This window comes from Diadema antillarum, unplaced genomic scaffold (genome assembly GCF_040938485.1).
Source record: "Diadema antillarum isolate AM-2024a unplaced genomic scaffold, OU_Dant_1.0 seq00000503_RagTag, whole genome shotgun sequence".
Taxonomy (NCBI): Eukaryota; Metazoa; Echinodermata; class Echinoidea; order Diadematoida; family Diadematidae; genus Diadema; species Diadema antillarum.
This window is the reverse complement of record NW_027271460.1, coordinates 1,289,205-1,316,752: the sequence shown is the minus strand read 5'-3', so window position 1 is coordinate 1,316,752 and position 27,548 is coordinate 1,289,205. Positions and strand designations below refer to the sequence as shown.

At 37.2% G+C, this 27,548-nt stretch overlaps 1 protein-coding gene across 1 annotated transcript in view; it reads right to left on the bottom strand.

Moving 5' to 3' along the window:
- The window catches only part of LOC139733917 (zinc metalloproteinase-disintegrin-like MTP8), a 118,997-nt gene that overhangs the window by 55,509 nt on the left and 35,940 nt on the right, over positions 1–27,548 (bottom strand). Inside the window, exon 2 of the mRNA XM_071644731.1 lies at positions 22,903–23,018. Within this exon, the coding sequence (XP_071500832.1) occupies positions 22,903–23,018 (116 nt within the window). The remainder of the gene's footprint in view (positions 1–22,902; positions 23,019–27,548) is intronic.

Below are 27,548 nucleotides of genomic sequence, written 5' to 3'. Positions count from 1 at the left end.
CCTTTGTTCTCCCTTTTGTTAAAATAGACACACAAGCAAAAATTTTAGCCACACAAGCCTGACGGAATAAAGGCCATCTATTGTGCACTATTGTTCTCCTAGCCACACAAGCATACTCTCGTTAGCACGGACGGACGGACGGACGGACGGACGGACGGACGGACGGACGGACGACCCGAAAACATAATGCCTCTGGCCACTTCGTTGTGGAGGCATAAAAATGCTTGCCCTAATTGGGCAAGCAAAAAGTTTTGAAGCCATCTTTACTTCCCAACACTTACGTGAAAAAGTCCCACTAATCCAACACCAACACTATCGAACCAAGTTTGTTACTAGCTCCCCAGCTAGGCATTATTCAACCAATCCATGGCCACATACCATTACCAAGGACCAACTTTGCACGTAGCCAGTGTCAAAGAGATGCTTGTAAAAAGATGGATGAGCCATTATTTGAGAGTTTTTAACAACCCTGGAATACCTTGGCCGGAGGTAGTACATGGTGCCGGGATATGACATCAATATATCTTGCAAGACTCTGTGTGCCTAGTGGCAAAATGGCTATAGTTGACTAGCCTACTGTTGGAATGGTTTTCATTCATTCATTCATTCATTCATTCATTCATTCCATCAATCAATCAATCAATCAATCAATCAATCAATCAATCAATCATCCATTCATTCATCAAATTCATTCAATCATTCATTCTTTCAATTTATTGAAAAATGTAGGAACCAAAGATCTGTAGGTTTTTTTCTTTTTTAATTCAGAACATTTTCCCTTCTTTTTTTGTGAGACAACTTCTCTTTCTATTTGGAGACCGAAACTTTGAAGTTAGCTATCTGTTGTGTCCCAGATCTCTCTTCCCAATCATGATCGGGACAGCAAAAAAGAAAAAAGAAAAAGAAAAAAAAGGGGGCAGACTCTATCATCATTCAAAGTCACATACAAACCTTCCTCCACCCTCAATGGTGGCAGTATGTATCTGCAAACACCTGTTTGTGCCTTAGTCCCACATGCACAACATCAGGATTAATTGGAAAACGACTTCCTACCATTCTAGAGACCAAGGAGTCTCCTACAGTGATTTCCCTATTGACATAAGGCATTCATCCTCCCTCACTTTTGTTGCACACAATTGGGTTTTCCCCAATACTCAATTCAATTTTCTGCGGTTTCTGTTTAAAGGACAAGTTCACCTTCATAAACATAAGGATTGAGAGAATGTAGCAATATTAGTAGAACACATCATTGAAAGTTTGAGGAAAATCAGACAATCAGTTCAAAAGTTATGAATTTTTGAAGTTTTTTTGCAGTACCCGCTGGATGAGAAGACTACTGCAGTGTATGAATAACTTAGATGTCACATGCGTACAACAATATAAGGAAAATATAAAGAGAATTTCACAAAATTCCATCTTTTGAAAAAAGTACACATTCCCCTGACTCGTTACCGATAAATGTTATGGGTAATATTATTCCCCCTGCCTTTAGAAAGAGGCAAGTCAATTGCTCTTTTATAATGCGAAAAAAGTGAAAATATGTTGAATTTTCTTTTATATTTTCTTTATACTGTTGTACGCATATGACTCACAAGCTGTAGTAGTCTCCTCATCCAGCGGTTTCAACACAAAAATTAAAAAAATTCATAACTTTTGCATCGATTGTCCAATTTTCCTCAAACTTTCACTGATGTGTTCTACTAATATTGTTGCATTTTCTCAATCCTTATGTTTATGAAGGTGAACTTGTCCTTTAAGTACCAGCTAGCTGGGTACTCTCATAGAGTGATGTCAGTGAAATAGGGCCTACATGTATCCATGGTGAGAAGCATGGCTTTGTTCACACTGGCATGATGTGAGCTGTTCCTGTATCTACTTAAAGGACAAGTTCACCTTCACAGACATGTGGGTTGAGTGAATGCAGCAATATTAGTAGAACACATCAATGAGAGTTTGAGGAAAATCGGACAATCCGTTCAAAAGTTATGACATTTTGAAGTTTCTGCTCAGTCATGGCTGGATGAGAAGACTACCATAGCTTGTGATGTCATATGAGTACAACTATATAAAGAAAGTATAAAGAAAATTCAAGATATTCTCACTTTTCTCACATAATAAAAGAACACTCGACTTCTCTCTTTCAGAAGTCAGGGGGAATAATATTACCCCTAACATAAGTCAGTAACAAGTCGAGGGAATGTGCACTTCATTCAAAAAGTCAAGTTTTGTGAAATTCTCTTTTTATTTTCCTTATATCGTTGTACGCATGTGACATCATACACTGTAGTAGTCTTCTCCTCCAGCAGTGATTGCATAGACGTTTTAAAAATTCATAACTTTTGAACGGATTGTCGGATTTTCCCCAAACTTTCACTGATGTGTTCTACTAACATTGTTGCCTTCACCCAATCCACATGTATATGAAGGTGAACTTGTCCTTTAAGACCTTTCAGAACTAAGCCTTGCTGCAACGAATAACCTTAACCCCAAGAACTCGCTTTTTCTGACTGTGGAAGACATTTGCCTCTCATCATTTGTGTGTCATCGTTTCAGGACTAAATTCACCATCACAAAGTGGTTCAAAGGGTTGACTTTTGAGAAACGAAACAAACTTCCAAGGGAGGGAAAAAAAAATCCTCTGGAGGAGGAGTTTGACCTCCGGTAACCTTTCCTGGAGACAACAATGGCTGCCTGTCTTGGAGAAGCCACTACCGATGGCCTTAGAACCTTCCGGATATGACGAATCACAGCCCCCCCCCCCCCCCCCCCCCTTCAAGTCCTCACACTGGACCTTTTTGGTGTACATGCAAATATTCACTGCCTGCCACTAACAAAACATGGAAACTGCTGTGCCAGGGGAGTCAAAAATCATATTTCTACAGGAAACATCTACCCCATGATAACACTCTGGCCTACACTTCCACATCTAGAAATAGCTTGGCATTTCCAAGTGAGTGAACAAGCTGTTTTCTCTCTGCTGTCAGTGATTTCTTGGCAAAGCGTGTGCTGTGTTTGCAGAATCAAATCTAGCTTGATGAACATATTTGTGACGAGTGAATAGCTCTCTTTGCTACACATATCTGCTTACACTTCTGGTTTACAGCATATGTTTGATGTTGAATCAACTCAAAGCCTTATTTCCAGGCTATATCACTCAACTGGATACATCCTAAATAAATATTATTCACTACTACTTTTAAGGCTGAGGTTGATTCAGTGGTGAGATTTAGAGTTGTGTTCACAGACTGGCAAAAGAAATGACTAAGAGAAGTGGTTACACACATCAACAGATAATGTACAATACATGAAGATATAATGTAGCAAGGAGAATTGATAATCAGATATGAATTCACATGGCATTTTTTAAACAATACCAGCCCTGAAGAGGGACACTGCTGGTAATTAAGTACTTGGTTATTGCTATCATGCCATTAGGCTAGCTCAAGGTAACCCAAGAATGGTTGATAAAGGTTAAAAGTACCAAGTTTTACCTCCCATGAAAGCGAACATCCCCAAACCAGTGAAGATGAAAAACAAGCCCACTACATTTGATGGAAGAAACTATCCTTGATTACAGAAGTTATTGATGGATACCAACAGAAATGTGCAAAGCTTACATCCTCTGCAATATTTCCTTCACTTTCATATTCATTTCAAACACATCTTTGATTACAGATGTTGGTGTGTTAAAATAAAAGGAAATTGCAAAAGCTTACTTCCTCTGAAATTATTTCTGACGCTCTCATAATGATTTCAAACAATCACGAGCCAACTGCTTCTTGGAAATGAAAACTTCAAAGTGAAAGTGGACAAATTGCAGAATGCATTTTGTCATTCTGAGAAGTCACTCTTCTAATATTGTTCACTGGCAACTTTAGACACACACACACACACACACACAAAATCATAGGAAAAATGCAGGTTTTCTTTCAATGACTATCTGTGACAACTATGAAATATCAACCTCTAAATCTGCCTCGTTCATGATTAATAGCTCTGAGCTGTGAGGTTCATATCTCACGACTGACAAATTTTTATGGTAACTCTTCGGTGATTTGTTTTTTTCCCTGAGGCAGCTCCTCACCCATGAGATTCTGCTCAATCAAACCATGTCAACAGTACACTGCTTCTACAGTATTCTCTTTCCGGGTGGAAAAAAAAAAAGCTTAGCTCATTTTTTTTTTTTTTTTTTTTGGGGGGGGGGGGAGGGGGGGGGGGGGTATTTGGCCTGTTGTAATTCCATTCATATCTTTTTCTCATTTCAAAAACCATATCCCATGAGCAAAAATTCCAACACATCAGTTGCAAACTATTTTCATATTTCCATTATACTTTATATGACTTGCATATACATGCATATCCGAGTCAAAATGTGCAATTCCATAATAACATTAGGTCTATATTCTTATGCATTATAAGCATGATTAAGTATTAATTTACCTAATTACATGCTCAAAATTCCTCCCAAAAGAGAAAAATTTTGAAATAATTACATGTTGATAGTATTTGTACATGGAGTATGGATACATCATAGAACCATGTCTTGATGATTGCTGGTCTTACCAATGACATTCAAAGTCTGACATTCTTAGATCATAAACAAAAAGTACATGGATCAAAAGGGCATAAGACACTGGTAGCTCCAATGTGCCAAGCCAGTCATGTGTGTGCACTCATTTATATGGAAATATGGGTTCCACCTGTCAAGCTTCACTGGTCCACTGCAAAGGGCACTGGGCCAAAATCTAGAGGTCACTATTATTGTGACCCCCAAGGACTGGGAAAGCAATCAATGTCCAGAGGAAGACATGAAGAAAACGAGAGAGCGAGGGAGAGTGAGTAAAAGGACAAGGCCAAGTCTGTCTAGACCTCCATAGACTCATCATCTTCCTTTCACTCATGGCTGACATTCTGAACAAACTTCCAGGTTTCTGGTAATGTCATCTCTGGACCAACCTTGCACTAGTGGGAAGACAGTGAGTTGTAACCTGCTCTATGCTATGGTTCATGGAAAGGACAAGCAGTTTCCACATCTGGTCTGGCTGATAAAAGAAGGTTGTGTGAACTGCTGCATATGAATGCTCCCAATGCACTTCAGTCTTGCCATGCTAACAACAAAACTTAAGGGAGGGACTAAGAGTGCATTCCACGAGGTCAGTTAATCTCATGCTCAGACTGTGGCAGCTGATTTTATCCCCTGGAAATCTCTGAAATACTTGAAGTACAGCAGACATTTAGGCCTAGGTCATAGCTACATGGATTCCTTTCAAAGCATAAACATTATAAATCTAAAAATAACTGTTTTTTGTTGGTTCAGTATGTACGGTACTGCCAAACTGTATATGCCATTTCTAGTGCTAAAATTTGTGATCGTGGAGTACAGGAATGTACAAAACATGAACATGTGCATGTCGCATTCATATTTAGATCGGAGTTGATAATCAAGTATGTTGTTAAATTTGCAAAGAGCACCTGACTTGCAAAATTCATGAAATAAAGACCTCATAAGAAATATGGCGTATACAGTACACTGTATGTACCAAAGCATTCAACTACATGGTCAAACACTCCAAACACTTTCCCTCTCCTGGAGTGTAAGTCGGTCCTGATTCATTTTCCCCCCAAAAGTTTCCACCTGTATGACAATCAAATCTCTTCCCTGCTTGAGGAGGAGGGGTGGTTTGACAGGATGCTGCTGAAAATCAAGTTATCGGAGCAGGAAATATCGTCTGATTACCCTGGACAAGAAAATACATTTTTGGGGGTTCCTTATCAGGTTCTGGTAGGCCCTGATTGCAGGATGGGGGACAAAGTGTTGGAGAAACAATAACTGCCATCAAGATTTCTCTTTTCCTTTCTTCTTAGAAGTGTGAATCAGTTATAGTGTTGAGGTTAAAAAAAATCAAAGTATGACCACAACGACTTGACTTATTGGTCTCACATAATTCATTCTGTGTCTGCCCTGTTTTCCCTTTTTATATGACATTCAATAAAATCATAGCTCAGAAATGTTTAATCTGTTTTATGTTATACTCACTTGTTGTTCTTAAAGGACAAGTCCACCTTTAAATACATAAGGATTGAGAGAATGCAGCAGTATTAGTAGAATACATCAGTGAAAGTTTGAGGAAAATTGGACAATCCGTTCAAAAGTTACGAATATTTTAAGTATCTGCGCAGTCACTGCTGGAAGAGAAGACTACTAGAGTGTATGATGTCACATGCGTACAACTATATAAGGAAACTAAAAAGAGAATTTCACAAAACTTTACTTTTTGAATAATGTGCACATTTCTTCGACATGCTACTGACGTATGTTAAGGGTAATATTATTCCCCCTGCCTTCTGAAAGAGAGAAGTCGAGTGTTCTTTTGTTATGCGAGAAAAATGGAAACATGTTGAATTTTCTTTATTCTTTCTTTATATCGTTGTACTCATGTGACATCACAAGCTATAGTAGTCTTTTCATCCAGCCGTGACTGAGCAGAAACTTCAAAAATTCATAACTTTTTAACGGATTGTCCGATTTTGCTCAAACTCTCACTGATGTGTTCTACTACTATTGCTGCATTCACTCAACCCACATGCCTATGAAGGTGAACTTGTCCTTTAAAGTCTCACACTTAACTGAAAGTCTATCATAGCTTCACAAAACTATTGAAGGGTATTTTTTCCTCACAATAATTTTTAAGATTATCACACTTACATCTTCAAGTGAGGGCAAGGCTTAAAAAATACTTACAAACTAAAAGTTCAAAAATTGAATAACTGAAACTCTTTTCATGATATGATCTGCTTCACAGAAAGATATCTACTGTGGGCAAATTTTTAAAAAAAAATGAAGGACCAACAGCAGTGAAAAGCCTAAGTGAACTTTTTCTGACATCTAACTTCATACAAGCACAGAGCCAATTTTCTCATGGGAAAAAGAAAGAAAGGAAGAGATGACAAATGGCTGAGCATCAATCAATAAAGTGCCCTAACAATATCACGATGAAGCGACATTAGCATTAGATTTCAATTATTTGTCCTGGATACATATTTATGCAATACTGACGTCAAAGCAAGATAAACAATCCACACAGCCAGAATGTACCAGGGCACACTCAACTAGTCTCCGGTAAGGATTGTATAAATTTTATTCTTTTCCCTCACATCTGTTGGTTTAGGTTTTTTTCTTTTATTGATGTCTATGTTTTTGTTTTCTCTTGGCCTGTTATGGCTTTGTCTAAACAAAATGATGATGAAGAAAATGCAAATCTCTCTCTTTATAATGTAAATTTGGTGTCTACAGCCGATTGCTACTGTCTTGTCTATTTCTGTCCCACACAGACCAATCACATCAAAACCAATACGCCCTCTTCAAAACACTTTCAAGCATGATTGCTTTTGGAGGAGGCTTAGGTTATTGCCTCAGCAATAAACGTCATATTAACAGGTACATGTAGAGAGATATATACCACATCAAATATCTCATTCATCACTGATTCATTAACTCATTAATCAAGAGTTGATTGGATCGGGAATGAAAACCTTTTGCTCTATCTCAATATATCCTACTATCAACAATCATAGTAAGAGATCCAAGGAGGCCATTCAAACTGATTTCTTCCGTTCTCAAAATAAAACTAGTAAACTATGGCTATGATTTCTCTTCAAAAACAGTCAACATAATATTTCATGCAGTAATGATAATGATATTTCATGACTGATAGCTCTGTTTTATGGAATGCCAAGTGTGTCTTTTCTTACACTGTGAAGAGTATAAACTGAAGAAAAAGGGGAATGACACCTCAAAAATATTCACTACCACAAACTCGAATTGATGTAACAAATGTAGCACTGTTCGTCTTGTTCTCTCGGTCAGAGCATAAAGCACATCTCAGGTAGAGACAGACGGCTCGAGAGCAGAGGGGGCCCCACAACACTATCCACTCAGTGCTACAAATTATGGCTGACATTGGAGGTCACAGGAATCATTTTGTAATGTGAAAGCATCTCTCTGACTCATTTTTTTACCACATTTGTGAGGTGAAGGACTCCACAAACAAAAGTGTAACACACAGGGCCCCTAAGAAAGGTATCTCAAGGAATTCACCAGGTCTTTTTCCTGCCAAAGATTAGGCTCTGGTCAATGCAGGTCAAACGAACCAGTATCTCTCTTGACAGGAAGCCACAAGTAGGCGGTGAGGTACAGAAACCAAACCAAATCACTGAAAATCCAAATTCCTCACATTTCTAACCCCTTGGTTACTATGCATCATGTGACGGCATTCTACCACAGTGAGAGCTTTTGCAGAAAAGTCATCATCTCTGATAAAACTTTTTCTTTTAATGAATTTGAGCAAAGATTATGTTGCACCTGTAAACAACAAATAGTTGGTTAAATACAAGTAATTTGTGGAAAATACTGTAAAACCACAAATTTCTGGGTGCATGAAATTTTGTGAATTTTGCCAGGAGCCAAGATCAGCAAAATCAAAATGCACTCGAAAATTCTTGTCTATACTATATGCACTGAATGTCAGTAGCAATTCACCAAAATTTCATGCCGTGAATATTTCTGGCTCTTCAGTTTAGTCAAAACTGTTTGTTTGTTTACTTCTAGAAAGTGATCATGCCAAATAGGACTACTGTTTAATGTTGCCTTTCCTGTGTACATTAACATGCAGGGGGTAATGGATTCTGATGGTATTCACTAAAAAACACATCTTCAAGCCAAATGATGGGGAAATAGGTATAAATATGCCATTTTTGCCAGGACGCTTCTGATGTCAATTCAAAATTGGCAAAAGATCAAACCCTATTACACAAATATCTCCAGCACAGTCCAAGACCACAGATACCCCAAATCCATAATTGGTATTTCCAGTTTGTGTCCATGCTCACAGTTATTTAGGGCATACAGATATTTTTTTACTCTAGGCACAAATGTACAGTGTTTACATATAGCCCAAACTTAACCCGCAGAAAAGGGATCACTGAAATATGTAAATACTAACAGTGACAAAGGCACAATAAAATGGTAGGCTATATAAAACTTTGGGTCTGAATAGTCCAGAATTATAGTATCTGGTATCATGCAAAGTTTCTTTGGAAAACAATAATGATTCGAGAACATAATATTCTTCCCTAATCACAACCATGTGTCATTAGAAATTTTATAAAAGCATTAAATCGAATATCCCACTGGACATTACTGTGATGAGATCATTATTTCTGCATGGATGAAGCTACAATGTACAATGCATGCAGACACTAATACACAAGCACATGTAATCTCACATACTTCATAGAGAAAGAGATACACACACATACACATACACACACACTGAAAGCTGCTCACAAATTTCAATAATTTCCATTGAGTCCCACAAACCCAGAGATGATGAACACCGGAAAACATCATCCCACTAATGATGGTGTCCGGAACTCGTTCAGAGCTAAAGGGTTAAGGACAAACTCTGCTGATGGCAGGAAATGGATGAGGCCTGGTGTTTCCACCAGCCTTATGAACAAACCACAAACTATCAAAATCACCAACTACGTGTACCACTGGAAGGCCACTTTCCTCCTGTTCACGTGCAAGCCAGTTTATACCAAAACTTAGATAAAGAAACGATGTATAAAGAATCATTTCGGGCGGTGAGTTCGCTCAGTCAGTAGCGCGTCTGCCTCACGATCCTAAGGACCCGGGTTCGAACCTGGACTGAGCAATGTTGTGTGTAATCATACCGTCCCCTCTGGCAAGAGGCAAAACACTCTGTCCCTCGGATAGGATATAAAATGGAGGTCCCGTGTGTGAGAGAGTCACAACTCATGCACGTCAAAAATCCCGCTTTTGAAACAATACTCTGACCTTTGATTCATTATATGTTGTTTCGTTAGTCAGCATTCAGATGTATAAATTAAGTATATAATGACAAGTATAAAATAAAGTATAGCTATACCATTTTGGTACAGCTTTACCGTTCTAGTATAATTTTTTTTTTTTTGTATCTGAACACCCTGTGTAATGGAGAGTTTGTTGGGAGAAAGGCCTGCCAATTATTATAAATTATTATAAAACAGTCATTAAAATGATATGGCTGACACATTGTAGGGTAGTGTGCACATGAGAGGACTGGAAACATTAGAAGAAATGTTAGACGTGGTGATTTGGCATTTCAGAGGAAAATGTTTCACAATCCTTGGAAAGAAAGATAATCACTATAGTGCACTCCCGTTATAACGAACACAGTTATAACAAAATTCAGCTTACAACGAAGTAAAAATTCAGGCCACAAGTTTATCCACTTTATGTACTTTTATTATCTATTTGTTTGGTTATATCGAAATTTCAATATACGAAAGAAAAATGCCAATCCCGAGGACTTCGTTATAATATGGGTCCACTGTACTATGCACAGCGAAAGGGAGAAAAGTGAAGGTGTGTTATGACCAGAGGGACACCATCAGGTATTCAATTGACATGATTTACTCTTGTATAACAACATGTCTTGCCCATATGACTGTACTGACAGCCATACCATGCTTTCGACTGGCAATTAAAATGCTGCGATAGGAGAGTGAGTGAGAGTTTAACTTTCTTATCTGTGTGGTTAGATGTAACTTTGCACAAACATGGCTGTTTGAACAGCACAACATCTACATGTAGTTATCATTATACACACCAGTGTTGATATTACGTGACATCAATTCCTGTGTCTCACTGTGTGTTTAAGAGTGTTTAGAAACAGAATATGACATTAAAGTTATTTCTTTTTATTTAGTGTAGATGGGGGGGGGGGGTGGTTGGTAGATAAAGAGTTAAAGGGAAAGTTGTTACTTCATACCCAGGTTTAATGAAAAAAAAAAGTGCTCACATTCAAATATACTAGTGATTCAATTCACAAGGAAGAGGTGGAAAAATGGAAGGAAATTAAATACTCTGATTTTCTGGGTTTACAGTATCTCTCTAAAAAAAGAAGTATGCACTAGGCCTACATATATGCATCACATCACTAATTGTTTTAAAATGTTCATCATTAAACACTTATCAAAATGCATACTTTACACAAATGATGTAAATTTCTCAAAGAGAGACTAAAGGCTGGGATTTAATCGATGTAAATTAAATTGCTTCAATTATCAACACTCACTTTTAGTGGACCTCTTCATGCAACATGCACTGTACAGTATTTCTAATTTAGTACCATTGACCAGCCTGAGTTGATGAGAATGCACAGATCAATATCTACTGGACAGTGAAAGGTTATCACAAAGCGCATTCACATTGGTGGCAAAATACTATGGTATTCTGAGCAGTACAGTAAAACACGTTATTTTCGCGGCATGACAATGGGAGCCGACAGCCTTATTCGCAGCATGAAATTTTGGCAAGTTGCCTCTAACATTCAATGTATATAGTGTGCACACAAGATCTTCAGCGTGCATTTTAATTTCGCGAAACTTGGCTCTTGTGAAATTAAAATGCACACGAACATTCCTTTTTTTTACAGTATCTTGTCATGTTAAAACAAACACATCACAAAATACACAGCAAAATGGTATTACAGGTGGTAATATCTAAACTTCACATGAAATATGCATGCAAGATTTGAGTATGAATAAGTGTCACGAAAAACCTCTGATTGTACACTGGTGTACTTCTTAGTCTGTTCCATTCTCAATTCTGAAATCTCCATAGACTTAATACACCAGGTTCCCGTATGGAACGGGTTAAGTGACCTGGCACACTTTGTGTCTTTTCCTGGTAGAGATATATGCACATGCCCAATGATAACCTGAAATACCACGACATTTCGTTAACAAGAGTGGTAGAAAGTGAATAACCGCAATATCTATTACTGTGTTATTTTGCCGATGAGAACTATGCCAAGAATTTACCACGGTATTTAATGCCATGGTACTTCAAGTGTGAATGCATCCACTGTAATGTAGAAGCATGTCGCCTTCAAAGTGATTCTTTCCAACACATGATGATACATCATTGTTATCCTACACCTTGTTTATTTCCCCCGCGCTGCTCATAGCAAGGAGGTACTAGGCGAGTCGCCTAGTACCTCCTTGCTCATAGCAGCCAAAAATCAACCTTAGTAATGAAAGGATTGATAACAGGAGCCATGTTCATATGATACATGTTTGTCCTGACTGTGTTTCCTAGAAATACCAAACCCAAGTCCATCATCCTCTAATGAGACAAAGAAGAATGAACATGCATGGGAAGGTGAATGGAGCAAAGATATACCAAATGTGTATATGGTTTAACCCTTTCCATGCCAGGGCCTTTGGACAGTGTGTATAATGCTATGGGGTTTTCTGTTCCAATTGCCACTCAAAGCATCCAAAGGATTAAGCAAGGCACATTGTCATCTCTTCACATCACACAAGTCACTAACTCATCCCCCTCCCTTCCCTCCGGTATGGATTACACCTCGGTTAAAAGTTTACTGTGATTTTATAACAGTCACAATGATTATGATTTGAGGGGAATAAACTCTTACAAAAGCAAGACAATTTGTTCATAGGAATAGTGAGAAAGATATTGACTAGATAGTTTAGTATACTAAATATTCATAGTCTCAGAGGGTGATGGAAAAAAAAAATGTTTTTCATAGATGAGTCATTAGACATTCTGCCAAATTGGGCCAAAATATATCATTTGCCAATGTTCCCAAGATCAAATTTCTTTTATGCTCTTTACTCTCAATCACACGAAAGGAAGTAGATCATTTCCCAGACCTTTAAACAATAATGACCCTGAGAATCAGTGAGGGATTCAAATACCCATTCCTACATTGTATCGACAGCTGTGGCTGAAAATCACAGCACCTCTACAGTACGGTAACTTTCAGCACGTTTCCAACACATAGACATCCGAAGAGTGCTATAAGAATCCTTTTCAGCTCAGCAATGAGGAAAGTGGGTGATGGGGGGGGGGGGGGGGGGTTGCTGTCAGACAAATGTGCTCCCTCGTCCCATCCAAACACCCCAGGAATGGACCCTAAATGGTGTATTACAGCACATGACATTGGCAGCCTTAAAAAACATCACATTTTACAAAGCATATCAAACAAGGCATCACCAGGAACATCTTCATCCTAAATGGGGAATTGTGTTATGTTACCAAAAATACATAACCCCAAATCGCATTTTGAATAGTTTTGCTTCATATACTAGTTGGAAAACATTGCACTTCAGTGAAATATGATATTCCCTAACACCTCAGTGAAAAAATGAATACAAGGAATCAGTTAAAAAAGGAATGCAATAACAGAAATTATGCAAAACAGATCATGTCAGATTCCATGTCATCCGCAACACTACATATGGTAGTCATCAACGTCAAACATCTATTTTTGTGAAATTGGACCCTAAATGGTGACACAAAGAAAGATAACACCCCCTTTTCAGGGAAAATGGCGAGAACACTGTATGTCTAAAAACAGATCCTCTTCGGACAATGCTTTCTTTAGATGTGGGTGTGTGACAGGTCAAATGGAGTAAGCCCTCTGGAGAGAGATCTTACTTAGTTTTCATCTAAAAACATGACTTGCCTTCAGGCATGACATTTTACCTTTTATCTCATTCTCATCTGACTTCAAAGGGGGGGGGGGGATTTATCTGCATTTCTGTCACTTTTCTTTGACCAGACCTCTTCTTTCATCACAAAGGGGAGAACATGGAAAAGGAAAAAACAAATGAAAACAAAATCTTGATTTCAGAGATTAGTGTCTGGTATTGAGGGATTGGCAATTCATGATTCAGCCCAGTCTGTCTCCTGTTTTCATTTCATTTCTACTCCTTTCACACTGTACTCAGTATCAACACACTCAAGCAGTGGACCACTCTTTTCCATTGCCATACTTACTGTGCACTTTTCTGTCAACCTTACTACATGTATGTACTCTCTAAAAAAAGAAGAGTGAAAATTTTTACTCTTGAAGGAGTGAATAACAGAAAAGAGTGAGTTTCGAGTGAAATTGGAGTAAATTTGGAGTGAAAATGAACATTTTCACTAATTTTGGAGTGACCTCAGGGATCACTCGAAAAAATCTTCGAGTGATCCCTGAGGTCACTCCAAAATTAGTGAAAATGAACATTTTCACTCCAATTTCACTTGAAACTCACTCTTTTCTGTTATTCACTCCTTCAAGAATGAAGACTTTCATTCTTCTTTTTTTACAGAGTACGCATTGTTTTTGTTTTTTTAATTCAAAATTCTACTTCATTGCACATACAATATGTTTTCATGATATACTCTATGATCCACTACATTGTATATGCCTTTCCTTTTGACAAATCGATAAAACAATTATGATTTGTGCAATGTATGCTTTGAATTTTGTTTCACCCCTTTGTTGGATGGAAATAAATAACTGAATTGAATTGAAACCTTCAAAGTGGATGTGTGATTTCCATGGCAGTGAGAGTGAGGTAAAAATTAGGAGGTTTAAAAAACTGGAGTGAGATTTTGGCAGAAGATATGTGGTAATTTGGATCCTTGGGGATGATCCAGTATCTCATCTTTTATAACTAGGCATTTTCTTTTCTCTGCCAGACTGTGAAAGGGCAACAAAATCCTTGCCAGAGGTAGATATTGATAAATTCCAGTTTATGTTATTAGGTTAGCATTATGGATGGCATAAATACTTCTATTTTGAGATAACATGCATGATAAAACTGTCCTGTACTCTTATTTCATTTAAATACAAACTGCCCAAGTTCTTTTGTTTAACCTCTCATCATTCATGACAGTATATTTTCCCCTTCGTACAAATTAATTAATGGTTCAATTAATCTTATGAGAAACCAGATATTTAGATTCGCTCTGATTTTTACTGAACTCATTCATTCCTAATCAGTCCTCTCAAAAATCTGGTTATTTAGGCAAGCATTATATCAATATTTTCTTCATCCCTTTTTTCATATCTCTCTTCATATTTTCTATCTGTCTTTCTCTGCACCATGACCATCTATGAATAATCAAAAGTGTTTACATCATTATTATCATCATCATCATCATCATCGTCATCATCATTATTTTCATCATCATCATCATCATCATTATTATTATTAATATTATTATCATCATCATTATCATCATCATCATCATCATCATTATATCACTTTCAATGTCTGAATGATTACAAGTAAGAATTGCATTGCATTGGATGATGTACTTCTAAGAATAGGCCAAAGTTATTCTGTTCAAGTTTCATATCAAAATTATTTTATGACCTGTTTCCAAACTAGTAAAAAAATGCCACGAATCCAACTTTTGGCTTTTAAGACTTTCAATTCCCAGCAGCCCCACGACAGCACTGCATGCTCACACACACCCAATCTCAGAATCTGAACTGCCATCACATCTTTCCACAGCAATATCCAGTTTTTAGACTGTGAGGATGCAATAAATTAGGGAGACTTCTCCTCAAAACTGTGGGCTCAGCAATATGATCATAGCAGTGACGATAGAGGATGCCCCTCCTCCAATCCTTTTTCTACACCCTCATCTCCGTCCCTTACACTATTCCCCTTTACACACACATACACTCCATTATACACACATCCTTGTAGACAGACATACACCTACACACACACACACACACACACCCTCACCGACAGACATACACCTACATGTACACACACACACCGAGCATACACACTCATACACCATTATCCACACACCCTCATACATGTGTACACACGCGTACACCTACACACACAATCAGATATACTGTATGGGCCATTCTCAGATTAAGTGTTCAATTCCACGTGAGTAAAACCGAAAAATCAACCACAAAGTAATACATTCAAAGATGTGTTTTTGGTAACTTCAAAACCGGTCAAATACGAAACAAAAAGTGGAACATTCTACATGATGGCCATTCATTGAGTAAAAATGAATTGAAATAGAGCATCATATATGATTTTTGATCACCAATCAGATACGTTACCGCAAATTTACATGTTGTAATGGACTCCTAACTTTGAATTAAATTTACTGTTTTGATCCAATTTCTGTTCAGGAAAAGACATCTGTCCCCCCTAAAGATATTGGGATTTTTCAAGAGGTAAAGACGTTGTCATCCCTTGCTAGTTGGTAGAAATTATTTCTGTGTGGTAGGTTGAAATATGTTTTTTGCTGAAATAAAATATAACCTTAAGATTCACTTTGTATTTTTAACAAATTTCGCTTAAAATAAAGTTTTGAATGCCAAAAATCATGCAAAGGGAACGATCCGATCTGGAATTTGCACAGGAAACAAATATGAATTGCTTTCCTGGGGAAATAACTATTGAAAAACATCGAATTGCCTTCGGTAACGTATCTGGTAAAATATAACTAATAATTTTAGTTGTGTATGAATTAATAAATATCACCTGTTTTAAGTAATTTGCTTTATGAATTGATGTAAAAATGAATGATGTAAGCCCAAATTAACAATTGTAAACATTGTACGTAATATTTAAACTATGAAACGTAGTGGAAAAGAGCCCTAAATATGAGAGCTGAGTTCTTCATTCACAGAATATTCTCATCTTACGTTTGAATGTATTTATCCATCTGACTATAAATATTCATTAAGTTTTGATGGATAATGCAAACAAGGTTTAAAAAATATATTTTTGCAGGCACTTAGAAGGAAGTAGGTACAGTCTCTATGAACTCGATATACTAAAAAGTTGTTTTATCTATGGTAACGTATTTGGCTCACCCCTTTTAATGAAAATGAATAAATAATTGTTCAACTTATCAATGAATCTTGAGTAGTTCTTCATATGTTGAAAAACACTAGAATAAATATGCAACAGAACACTAAACTTTTCTCGGAAGCTTTTCTTAAACTAGTTTTTACTCTTTCAAAGTAAGGTAACGTATCTGGCGTACCGTAAATGAATCCGTCGGTGAAGTTACAGAGCAATATCTACTGAATATTCTTCATTTGAACATAACTTTAATTTTTTATAGAAGCGTCATTCTATGCAGAATTGTTTTATGAACACTTTGTTTTACATAACATTATTTGTCACCGTGGGTGCCCTGAATAATACGTAACGTATCTGCTAAATCTGAAAAGCAAAAAACTGATATGCTGAATCATAGCTTCGTCTTGTAAAATAAACGTTAAAAGTTGTTGCATAGAATATGAAAGTGGCTGGGTTTTATAGATTGGAACTTTGGAATTTGTGAACACACAAAGATTTGTTTGTCAAAACAAGTACAATTTTTTTTCAGCATTTTGATTATGTGGTAACGTATCTGTCACAAAACTTGGCATTAAGTTGTGAGACACTGACGCAGACAGAAAAATCATGTGGAAGTGTTGCTCTTTTTCAACTTCCTGTCCTTTTGGTGTAAGAATATAATCCTGAGGTCCAACAAAACGAAGCATGTAATGTGAAGGGATGAATTTTGACCAGATTTGATCCCCTGGAAGCACAAGACCAATGAACAAAATTCGGTCACGTATCTGCGGTAACGTATCTGTGGTAACGTATATGGTCGATCATGATATTATGAGAGCGATATCACCGAATATTTCTCACTTGTACTAAACTTTAATGTTGAATCGATGCGTCATTCCGAGGAGTATTGTATAATATACAATTTGTCTGACATTGCAATATCTGTCGCAGTGGGTGGCGTGAAATGTATGTAACGTATCTGTCCAAATAAAAATGTAGAAAACCAATATTTCAAACAATGTACCGTATTCTCAATAAAAAGCTGTTGCACAAAAAATCTAAGTACTTGCAATGTATGAAGTATATCCTCAGGGTTTCATATACTCAGAGTCAGTGCATAGTCTTTTTATTTTCGCAATGCTGTAACACTAAAGAAACTGGTAACGTATCTGGCGGTGAATTTGGCGACAGGTTTCAAAAGGCTATAAAAAAGAAGTCAATAAAAATTTTGGAACTTTTCGAGTATTGTGATTAGCACATATGATTTGCTTATCGTCCATGCAAATGATATTTGGAAAGTGTGTTTGTGGACGGAGAGGAGCAATAAAACATAATTCTAAAATAGCCGGCGACACTGCGTTTTGGGGGTTTTAACGAAGTTTAACAGCAAAATTTTATACAAAAAGGCAGACAACCGCATTTGATCGTGTTTATTTTTAACAAATAATGTCCTCGTGATATATTATAAACATTTAAATAGTATCTAATAGGTTTCAGGGAACCGCAAACGGTCATGGAATGTCGGCGACACCAAAATTCCGTATTTGCACACTTTTACTGAGAATGGGCCGTATACAGCATATGAGGTTTTAATTATCACGAAATTGACAAATCAGGTGCTGTTGGCAAATTTAACTACTCTCAAGAAATTATTAAGTCTGACCTTGACATGAATGCGACGTGCAAGCACACATTTCTCCCTTCATTTCTGTACACCACAATCTTGCATATAACCACTTGAGAAATTATCTGGAAGTCCCAATTCATGAACAATTATACTCACAAAATATATGGCGTATACAGTACACCCTCACATACAAACACACTAATCACACAAAGTGCTGCAATTAACTCTTTGCGTATCACGTTCGTGTGCTTTACTCAGTAGACGGCTTGCCAACTTCACATGTTTTGCTCAAACGCACAATCCTGCACAAACCAATTGATAAATCGCTATATGCTGCTGTACCTTAAAGGTAGGGAATCCCATTTGCATGCCTTAAATGAAGAGTTGTATAAATACAGTGGTATGTTGAAGAGAGTATCATTTTAGAAACTCCCATAAAGTATTGAAAGAGGAAGGTAACTTTTAGTACATTTTTATTGACCGTTAGATTTTGAACTGAATTTTTTTCGGGGCTCACCGTAAATTCCAGTACATTACTAGGCTACCTTAGCAGACCCATGTACTGCATGTGTGTCCATCATGTATATTTTGTGAAGAAAGTTCATCAAAACTTACAAACATTTCTATATACATTCTTGCCACACACTCTATATGTTATTACATCAGCTCTTATACTTTTAGATTTGTGTTTATAGATAAAAAATACAGAAGACTGCTACAAAAAGGCTTAAGTGTGGCTGACACACAGAACTACTGAGTAGTTGAGTTTTGTGCATTATTCAAATTGTAGATAACTGTTGACTTCCAAATTTCTCAGCAGTGGCCTAAACAAGTCCCCTGAGGTTCATATTTAATGTTTTGCTGCATTTTGGGAGGTCTGTAAAAGGTATCCCCTACCTTTAAACGGATCGTAACCATAGCTTTGTCATGTTGTAATGCAATTCAGACATAAATGCTTATTATAAAAAGGTACATGGCTTATAGAAAAAAATATATATGTTTTCCAAGAGTGCTCATGCAATGAGATCTTTGAATAGCGTGGCACACAGGGAATTTACACTGTGGCACAAAAGAGCTCACAGGGATAATGTTGAAGCTCACCAAATCTAGGGCATTTGATCCATTATCAAACCCAGATGATTAACAACAGAAAAACTGCTGAGTACCAGACAAAAAGAAAACAAAAGAGTTTGATGCTGTAACACAGACATGAACCAGACAAAACAGAGCTCAAGTTTACCAGCTGTCATCACTTACAATGCCTCATATCCCCTCATCCAGGAAACTATCTGTGTGCAATGTAATCAGATCGTTCACAAATGTTACATCTAAACACATTTCTACACAATGACTGACTGCATCTTTTACAATGAATGTGCAGTTTCTATAAGAATACAGAGATATTGTTACAAAACAAAACCCGAGACAGAACTTTTGTTTTAGAAAGCAGCTAAGCCGGGTTCATTTTCCTTTTAGATGATATGAGCTTTGTGATGATGCCATAGTATTAACCCATTGAGGATAAGTCCCGAGTATACTCGGGCAGGTGTCTATGGAAAATGTGTATTATAGCAAAATCAGTCTGTCCTCAACGGGTTAAGGATATTTGTTACATTGAAATTAGAGCTGTCGAGACACTATGGCTGTCTGCTTCGTAGATCGGATTATATTCAAGGGTAAAATAGTACAGATAATTCATTTATTTTCTCTCTCAACTTTGCACAATGAGTGTCAAAATATTAACAGAGCAAACTTTCACTTCCTGCATCAAATGCCAGAGAAGGCAAAATACTAGCATTACCAACATGATTTTTCTTTTTCTCTATTGGTTCTACTGAAAGAGGTCTTGATTGCAAGTGTCAGTGAATGCATTTCTCCCTATAAATGTAAACATTTCATCGCTAGCTGTTGGGTCCATGCACTGGCATTACACTATGTGCAAATGAATGAGGTGATCTTACCCATATACACGCAACACACATAGGTTGAGTGGGGTCACACTTTTGGTGTTCACTTGTGCACTTTTAGTAATGCTGAGTTACTATGCAGCAGGCATGGACAGAGCATGATTCAGTATTTCTATCCAGTTTTTCCCTTTTCATCATGACTGAAACATAGTGTCACTTCCAATAGATTGAATGCATTTTCCCAGTTTACAACATGTTATGTCTTTTACCAACACATAACAACTGCTGAGAAAATCTACATTTTTGATAAATTTGGTATTTCGAAGATAGAGATAGTACTTCATGGTTTTTTTTTGTGTATGATCAAATAGAATTCACGCTGTGAAATGGCACAGTGTCGCCAACACATTGTTACGGGAATGATACACTGCTACAGTTTGCGTTTTTACAGTTATATGTGACAGATACATTAGAATTGCCACCAGACACAATTTGTCCAAATTAAAGGAATCATATAGTTTTGGTTGAGACCTAATTTCAAGTTTCTAACATTTTTTGGTGAGATAATGAGAAACCTCTTATGAAATATGAAAGAGCATGTAATTCCACAAGGAATTCAACATTTATTTGATGAAAATTGGTTTTGAAATGGCTGAGATATCCAAAACAGAGCAATTCTATAATTTCTAATAAGTGTTGGACCCACACTTTATTACGATCACTTTGTTTCACTTTGTTTTTTGGTGTTTCAGTCCTTCTAAACCCGATTTTCATCAACTAAACTTTGAATTCCTCTTAAAATGGTTAGCTCTGTACTATTTCATAAGTGTTTTCTTGGTATCTCACAAAAAGTTAAAAGCCCAATTCTCATCTCCACCAATACTGTACCATCCCTCTAAGGTTTTATAACTGAGTGACACGCAAACCAAAGAAGGGACTTTAAGAGCCTGGTATCCACACATGACGCACTGAAGGCGTAGAACATCAATTCTTTATCCTCCGGCAAACCACTAACATCGATGGGATCAGTGGAAGCAAACATCCCATGGGTGGAAGCTTGCTGGTCAGTGTGCGTAGAGAGTGGAAGAAAACCCTAAGCAAACAGCCTGTAAACAGTTCTCCACAGCAAGCCCCATTTGCCCAATGAGAAACTTCTGAATTCTCTAGAAAGGTTTGCATAATCCATTAATTGATTATGCTTCCTGAAATCCAACCCAAGCACTAAAGGTTCAAAGAGAAATGCCAGACTACCCAAACAATATTCATCGTGCGCTCCTTGCATACTGTAAAACCACAAATGTTCCCTTCCATTGTAATTTCATGAATTTTGTGAGAGCCAAGATTTGAAAAATTAACTGCATGCAAAAGTTCTTGTCTACATTACATGAATCGAATATCAGAGGCAATTCATGAAATTTTCATGCCGCAAAAAAAAAAAAATACATAAAATAAGGCTGTCGCCTCCAATTTGTGAAAATTTTATGAAATCCAACTTGATATAGATCTTGATTTACTGTAGTAACCACAGCGATGTGTCTGTCTGTATCCATCATAATGATATACAAAATCAAAAGTTACGAATATGCTTTGAATTCCTTTCTTTGGTTAATATAATCTTTTTTCCATTTTTCTTTATTTTTTATTTTTCATTTTCTTTTGGATCTACATGTAAATGTCATCATTGAAGTGCCCTTAAATCTAATGCTATTCCTACAAAATCCCATTCAAAAAAAAAATTCTATATCAGTGCATACTCTCTTTTTGCTTGTCCAAGAGATTTGAGTCAATAGGGTCACTCTAATCTAGTTTGATATTGAGCGGCACCACAAAAATTAGGACAAGACCCGAATGAAATTGATAATCTACACACAGTTTGCTCAAAGGAGTGATTCCGTAGTTGGGTGTGAAATATTCCCCTAGTCACCACTGGGATGCGAGCTAACAGACAGAATAATCACCATAGAAACTAATGCCCTGTTGCGCATTTGCGTACTTGGGTTGTGCATGATACAACTGCACAAATTTGTTTACCGACATTTGTTCCCTAACCAGGGCAATGCAGCCTTTGGGACACGAAATCAATATTCCCGAAAACAATTTCTCTAAGCCTCCTTCATGTCAGATTTCTTCAATTTGCTCTCGTTCCATCATCACTTTTCCATTTTACGAGAAAAAAAACAAAAACAAACCAACATTGTGAAGTGTTAGACTGAATTTGATATCAATGAAGGATTATGAAGTGAGAATATGAGAAGGGGATAACACAGCTACATCACTGGTGCCTGAAGATAAAATCTTTCCAAGGTAAAGAAGGGTGAGGACAAAAGGAAACAATCTTATGATGGATTTTTTTTTTTGCTCTAACAATACCTCAAAATTTCTCAGAAACATCCAAGAGTGTCCCTGAGGATATTCTGATGGATGAGTTACTGGAAAAGTTTTTATATTAGCGAGGGTTTAATTTTTATGAATTTTGCGAATCACTGTTGGGCCTCAAATTTGATAACACACAAAAATATTGCTTTGTAAAATGAAGTGGTGGAGTGAACAATAGCATCAGAATCAAATCGCGAAAACAATATCTTACTAAAATGTCTGTGACCTCCTCATTTGCGAAAAATATCTGTGTACACGTGAAAATAATGACTTTTACAGTGCTGGGATTTTTCTCACCTCGGTCAGAGTTTGAGCCTGCCTCCGTTCCCTGCCTTCCAGGCGATGTGGCGTGATGATGTCATAGTTTGTCAATCTCCCAAGCTGCTCCTCTCGCCCGCTTGGTACACGATATCCTAAGATGGAAAAAACAAAAAGAAATAAATGTTCAACATGACATAAAAGTAAATGCATTTCCTCTTGGAATATTTTACTACAAAAGTTTGGCCATGGCACTCAGATATTATTAAAGTTACCAAAATGACAACCAGGCCAGAACGTGTGTGGAGTACTGGGTGGATGGAGTGGAGTGACCCAAGAAGAAGAAGAAGAAGAAGAAGAAGAAGAAGAAGAAGAAGAAGAAGAAGAAGAAGTTCAAAACTGTCCAAAGAACTTGTTCATAATACCATCCGTGAAAGATATTTGTGATAATGTAAAGAGTTATGAGCTATTCAGACTTGAGATGAGTTTTTTCACCATTCCATTACGTTGCATGCTTTACTCCATGGCCTATAAATCAAACACAAAACTCAATATGCTTACAACACGTGCATTTAAAGGAACGGTGATACTAATTTGCTATCACACTTTAATATATATAAAAAAGCTAATGAGCATAAGACAGGTTTCTCATTTTTTACAGATGAGTTCTGTGACGGTGGGAAACCCCCTAATGAGCATTTTTTCCTCAATAGTAATTATTAATGCAGTTGTCCTTACTTCCTTTCTAACACTGTAAAATATGAGTGAAGTTCAATGGTATTTTCTGTTTTTATAATGGTAGTGTTTTTTAAGCAAGCATGTACATGGGCTTTGAGAAAAATGAATCCACCTGTTGCCTCTGATAGTGAAATTGCCCCCGGTCTTTGTTACCTTGCTACAGTAAGAAAGGGGTTAACCCTTTGACAACTAGTCCGGAGTATACTCAGGCAGCTAGGTGAAATGGGAAATACATGTTCTATCAAACCAGCTTGTCTCCACTGGGTTAATATACCTGGCACTCCACAGTAATGGTAAACAAGCAGCTGTTTGAATAGAAATTGTGTTCGTGCTGCTGTAAATGTCAACAGTAAAAAGGATGCGCATTGAAGCATGCTTCTATTAGGGAGGACAGAATTAAGTTGTAAGTTTGCGTCGATACTGGATGGTGCATCCCATGTTAGGTGCCATTTTGGCGGTATCACATCTCTTTGCCTCAAAGTACACAAAAACCACAAGACTGCATTTAGTTAGTAGTCCTCATCACCATGGTAACATGTATGTCATTTAACCAAAGCATTCAAATTCTTTGAAATGGGAAAATATTAAAGGTTCTCTATCCCCACAAGATCCTTATCCTTTCAAACTTCCTCTACAGAATGATATTTTTGCAAACAAGACATCAAACATTTTACTTGATTTGGTTTTCTTGATTTTAGCTGAGAATAATTCATCAATTATGTGTATATTCCAACACTTCATGTTTCAATGGCTATTATATACCTCATATATAGATTCCTCTCATCTGATTGGTTAAAAGTGGAGTCATGAAAATAGCTGTGCCCCATTTTTGCTCAAAATGACGTCATGATTTACTGTGCCCGGGGCATAGAATCAACTGTGCCCTGTAAATAGGTTTGGAGACAGTCACAACCCCGTACACATAGATCACTCATATGTACGCACCAATGATACGACCGCCGTGCTGTCGATCAGCGTTGATTATGAGTGCTGTAAAAGAGACTAGAATCTATATTTTCAGTATCTATTTTTCGGAATCTATATTTTCGGTATATAAAACAAATAATGACAGCTTGATACTCAGGGCACAGTTAAAATTATGTAGGCCCTCGGTGATGATCACCTTGGGCCCATAATTTTAACTGTGCCCCTCATAGCAGTCATTATTTGCATACTAATGTCCCATAAAAGTCATGATTTTAGTCAGGAATAATGATGTCACATGCTTTGAGATACATGAGCACTGTCAGTTGTGACGAGTCTGTTTGGATCTCATTAACCCATTGAGGACGGACTGATTTCGCTTCAACACGCATTTCCCATAGACACCTGCTCGAGTATACTTGGGACTCTTCCTCAATGGGTTAACACAAGGCCTTGATATCGACTGCTGTTTCTCATCAGTATTCAAGGTTCAGATCTTACAGTCAATGATAAGCATCTTATTCAAATGTTTTACAACAAAGGATTGAGCACTGCATGTAAACCCTTGTATACATTACATGCCTTCAAGGTAACAACTACCTTTGCATTTCTCACCAATGGGAGCCTAGCTTTACACTAACAGGCAGATTTTCTCATTTATCTCCCTGAAGTAAGGAAAGCCTTTTAAGTTTGCCACTTGTTACTGTCGCTCTGCTGTCTTCTGCACATCTTCCCCGATGGGGATGTCATGTAAACAAGTCATGTGGTAAAAGAGGCTCCCCACTTCATCGATCCATTGGTTCATCTTTTCCCCTTCAACTCCTCCACCTCATCGCTTCACCTGTCTGCATTGATCTCGCATCTATTGCCTGTTACCCCCGTCTCTCACAAAAAAGAACAAGATCAAGGGTAAAATAAAAAAGAGAATCAGTCCAAAAACAAGTCAAGATGCCTTCCATTCTTTCTCTATGCTCTGCTTTTCCTAAAAGTTGATTTTGGAGACAAACAGTGAAACTTGTCACAACAGTTCCGCATCCTGGAGAAGACAAAGGCGCAAAATGTCAGTCAGGGATTCTCAGAGGTGAGTCAATACACCTGACAATAGACTAAGGACAACAGGTTGACAAGTGCCTTTTATTCACTGGAAACACTTGGATAAATAAAGCACCATAGATTGAATCACAGGTAGAATTTGAGTTTCGGTTGTCAGCAGGTTTATGGAGAAATCTTCTTCTATACCACCATTGTCCGGAGTGGCACTTGAATTCTTTTCTGGCCTGGTGGATCAAATATTGACTAAACTTGTCAGTCCACGTTTCAACTATTCTTTCATCACTCTTCAGCGGTTCTACTAGCCACTGCCAGCTAGGTGTTTGTGATAAATTCTGAATTTTGTATTGATGGAGGCCCCTCAAGAGGACTGGTTTCACTGAAGATCAATACCCAGCACAACTGACAGACTGCACAAAGAGCTACACAGAGAATGGAATACAGTGTCATACTGTATACGCCCGATATTTCGCAAGCTTTTTATTTTCACGAATTTCGTCAGTCAGGTGCTATTCGCGAAATTAAAGACACACAAAAATGTTGACTCTGATCAAGCTACTATATGAATGTGACGTACGCATATACATTTTTCGGTACAGGACTCCACGATCTCGAATTTAACCACTCGCAAAATCGTCTGGAAGTTTCCATTCGTGAAAATTTAGACTCGCTAAATATATGGCGTATACAGTACTTGTTGAAAGGATACATATTTGACTAGATGGAAAATCCTTTTGAAGTAAATGTTGATCAAAATATTAAAGAAGATATAAAAGATACAGTGACTAAAGAAAAGGAAGAAGAAGACTAGAGATTGTAATTTGTCATTACTGACAAATTAAGGTGATCCGATTTTTTTTTTTAAATCAATGATTCGAATCCTGATGACCATACAGGTTTCATCTGTGTTTAGAGACATTGGCCGTGTGATGTTTGGATTCTCATTTAGAAAAGGAAGTCATATCTGCCATCTTTGGTGCCAAATTCTGTATACACTAGATAACGAAGATACAGCAACAAATACATATGACCTTTGACCCACTTTTACACTCCCAAGATGGCATCTGAGGAAAAAGTGGTTATTTTGTGAAATAATTCTTACGACATCGTCTATACGTGTGCAAAATATGGGAAAGATAGGAGAGGTATTCACCAAGATACTAGATGAAAAATTTATGAACTTTGACCCTAATTTACATACCCAAGATGTTGTCAAATCAAGTAGTTGTCATTTTATGAAATAATGTACGTGACATGAACTAAACATGTGCCAAAGATGGGGGTGATAAAACCTGTTTTTCTTGAGTTATTGCAAAGAAAGTTGAAAAAGGAAAGAAGTATGAAAATACATCGAAGATAAGCTTTCATTTCCACCAAGTTTTTTGACGTAATGCCGACGTCGTATCAAAAAACTGGAGGGCACATTAACGATAGCCCAAAGTCTAAACTACAACATATTAAAATCTGGGAGAAATTCACCGAAGGTTAAGTGAGCTAGGGCTCGGTAAAAACATATCACGTCAATTTTCACATCTAGAAAAATTCTCTCCCATAGAGATAACACGTCATAGCGAAGACACAGAAAGATGTACATATGACCTTTGATCCCAATTTGCACAGACAAGATGGCATCTGAACAAATAGTGGTTATTTTGTGAAATTATTCTTGTAACATGTTCTTTACGTGTGTAAAATATGGAAAAGATAGGACATATATTCACCAAGATACAGGATGAAACATTTATGACCTTTGACCCTAATTTACATACCCAAGATGGTGTCTGATCAAGTAGTTGTTATTTTCTGAAATAATGTACATGACATGAACTAAACATGTGCAAAATATGGGGGTGATAAAGGCTGTTTTTCTTGAGTTATTGCAAAGAAAGTTGCAGAAAGAAAGAAATATCTCAATACATCTAAAATAAGCTTGAATTTCCAACAAAATTTTTGACCTAATCCCGACATCGTAT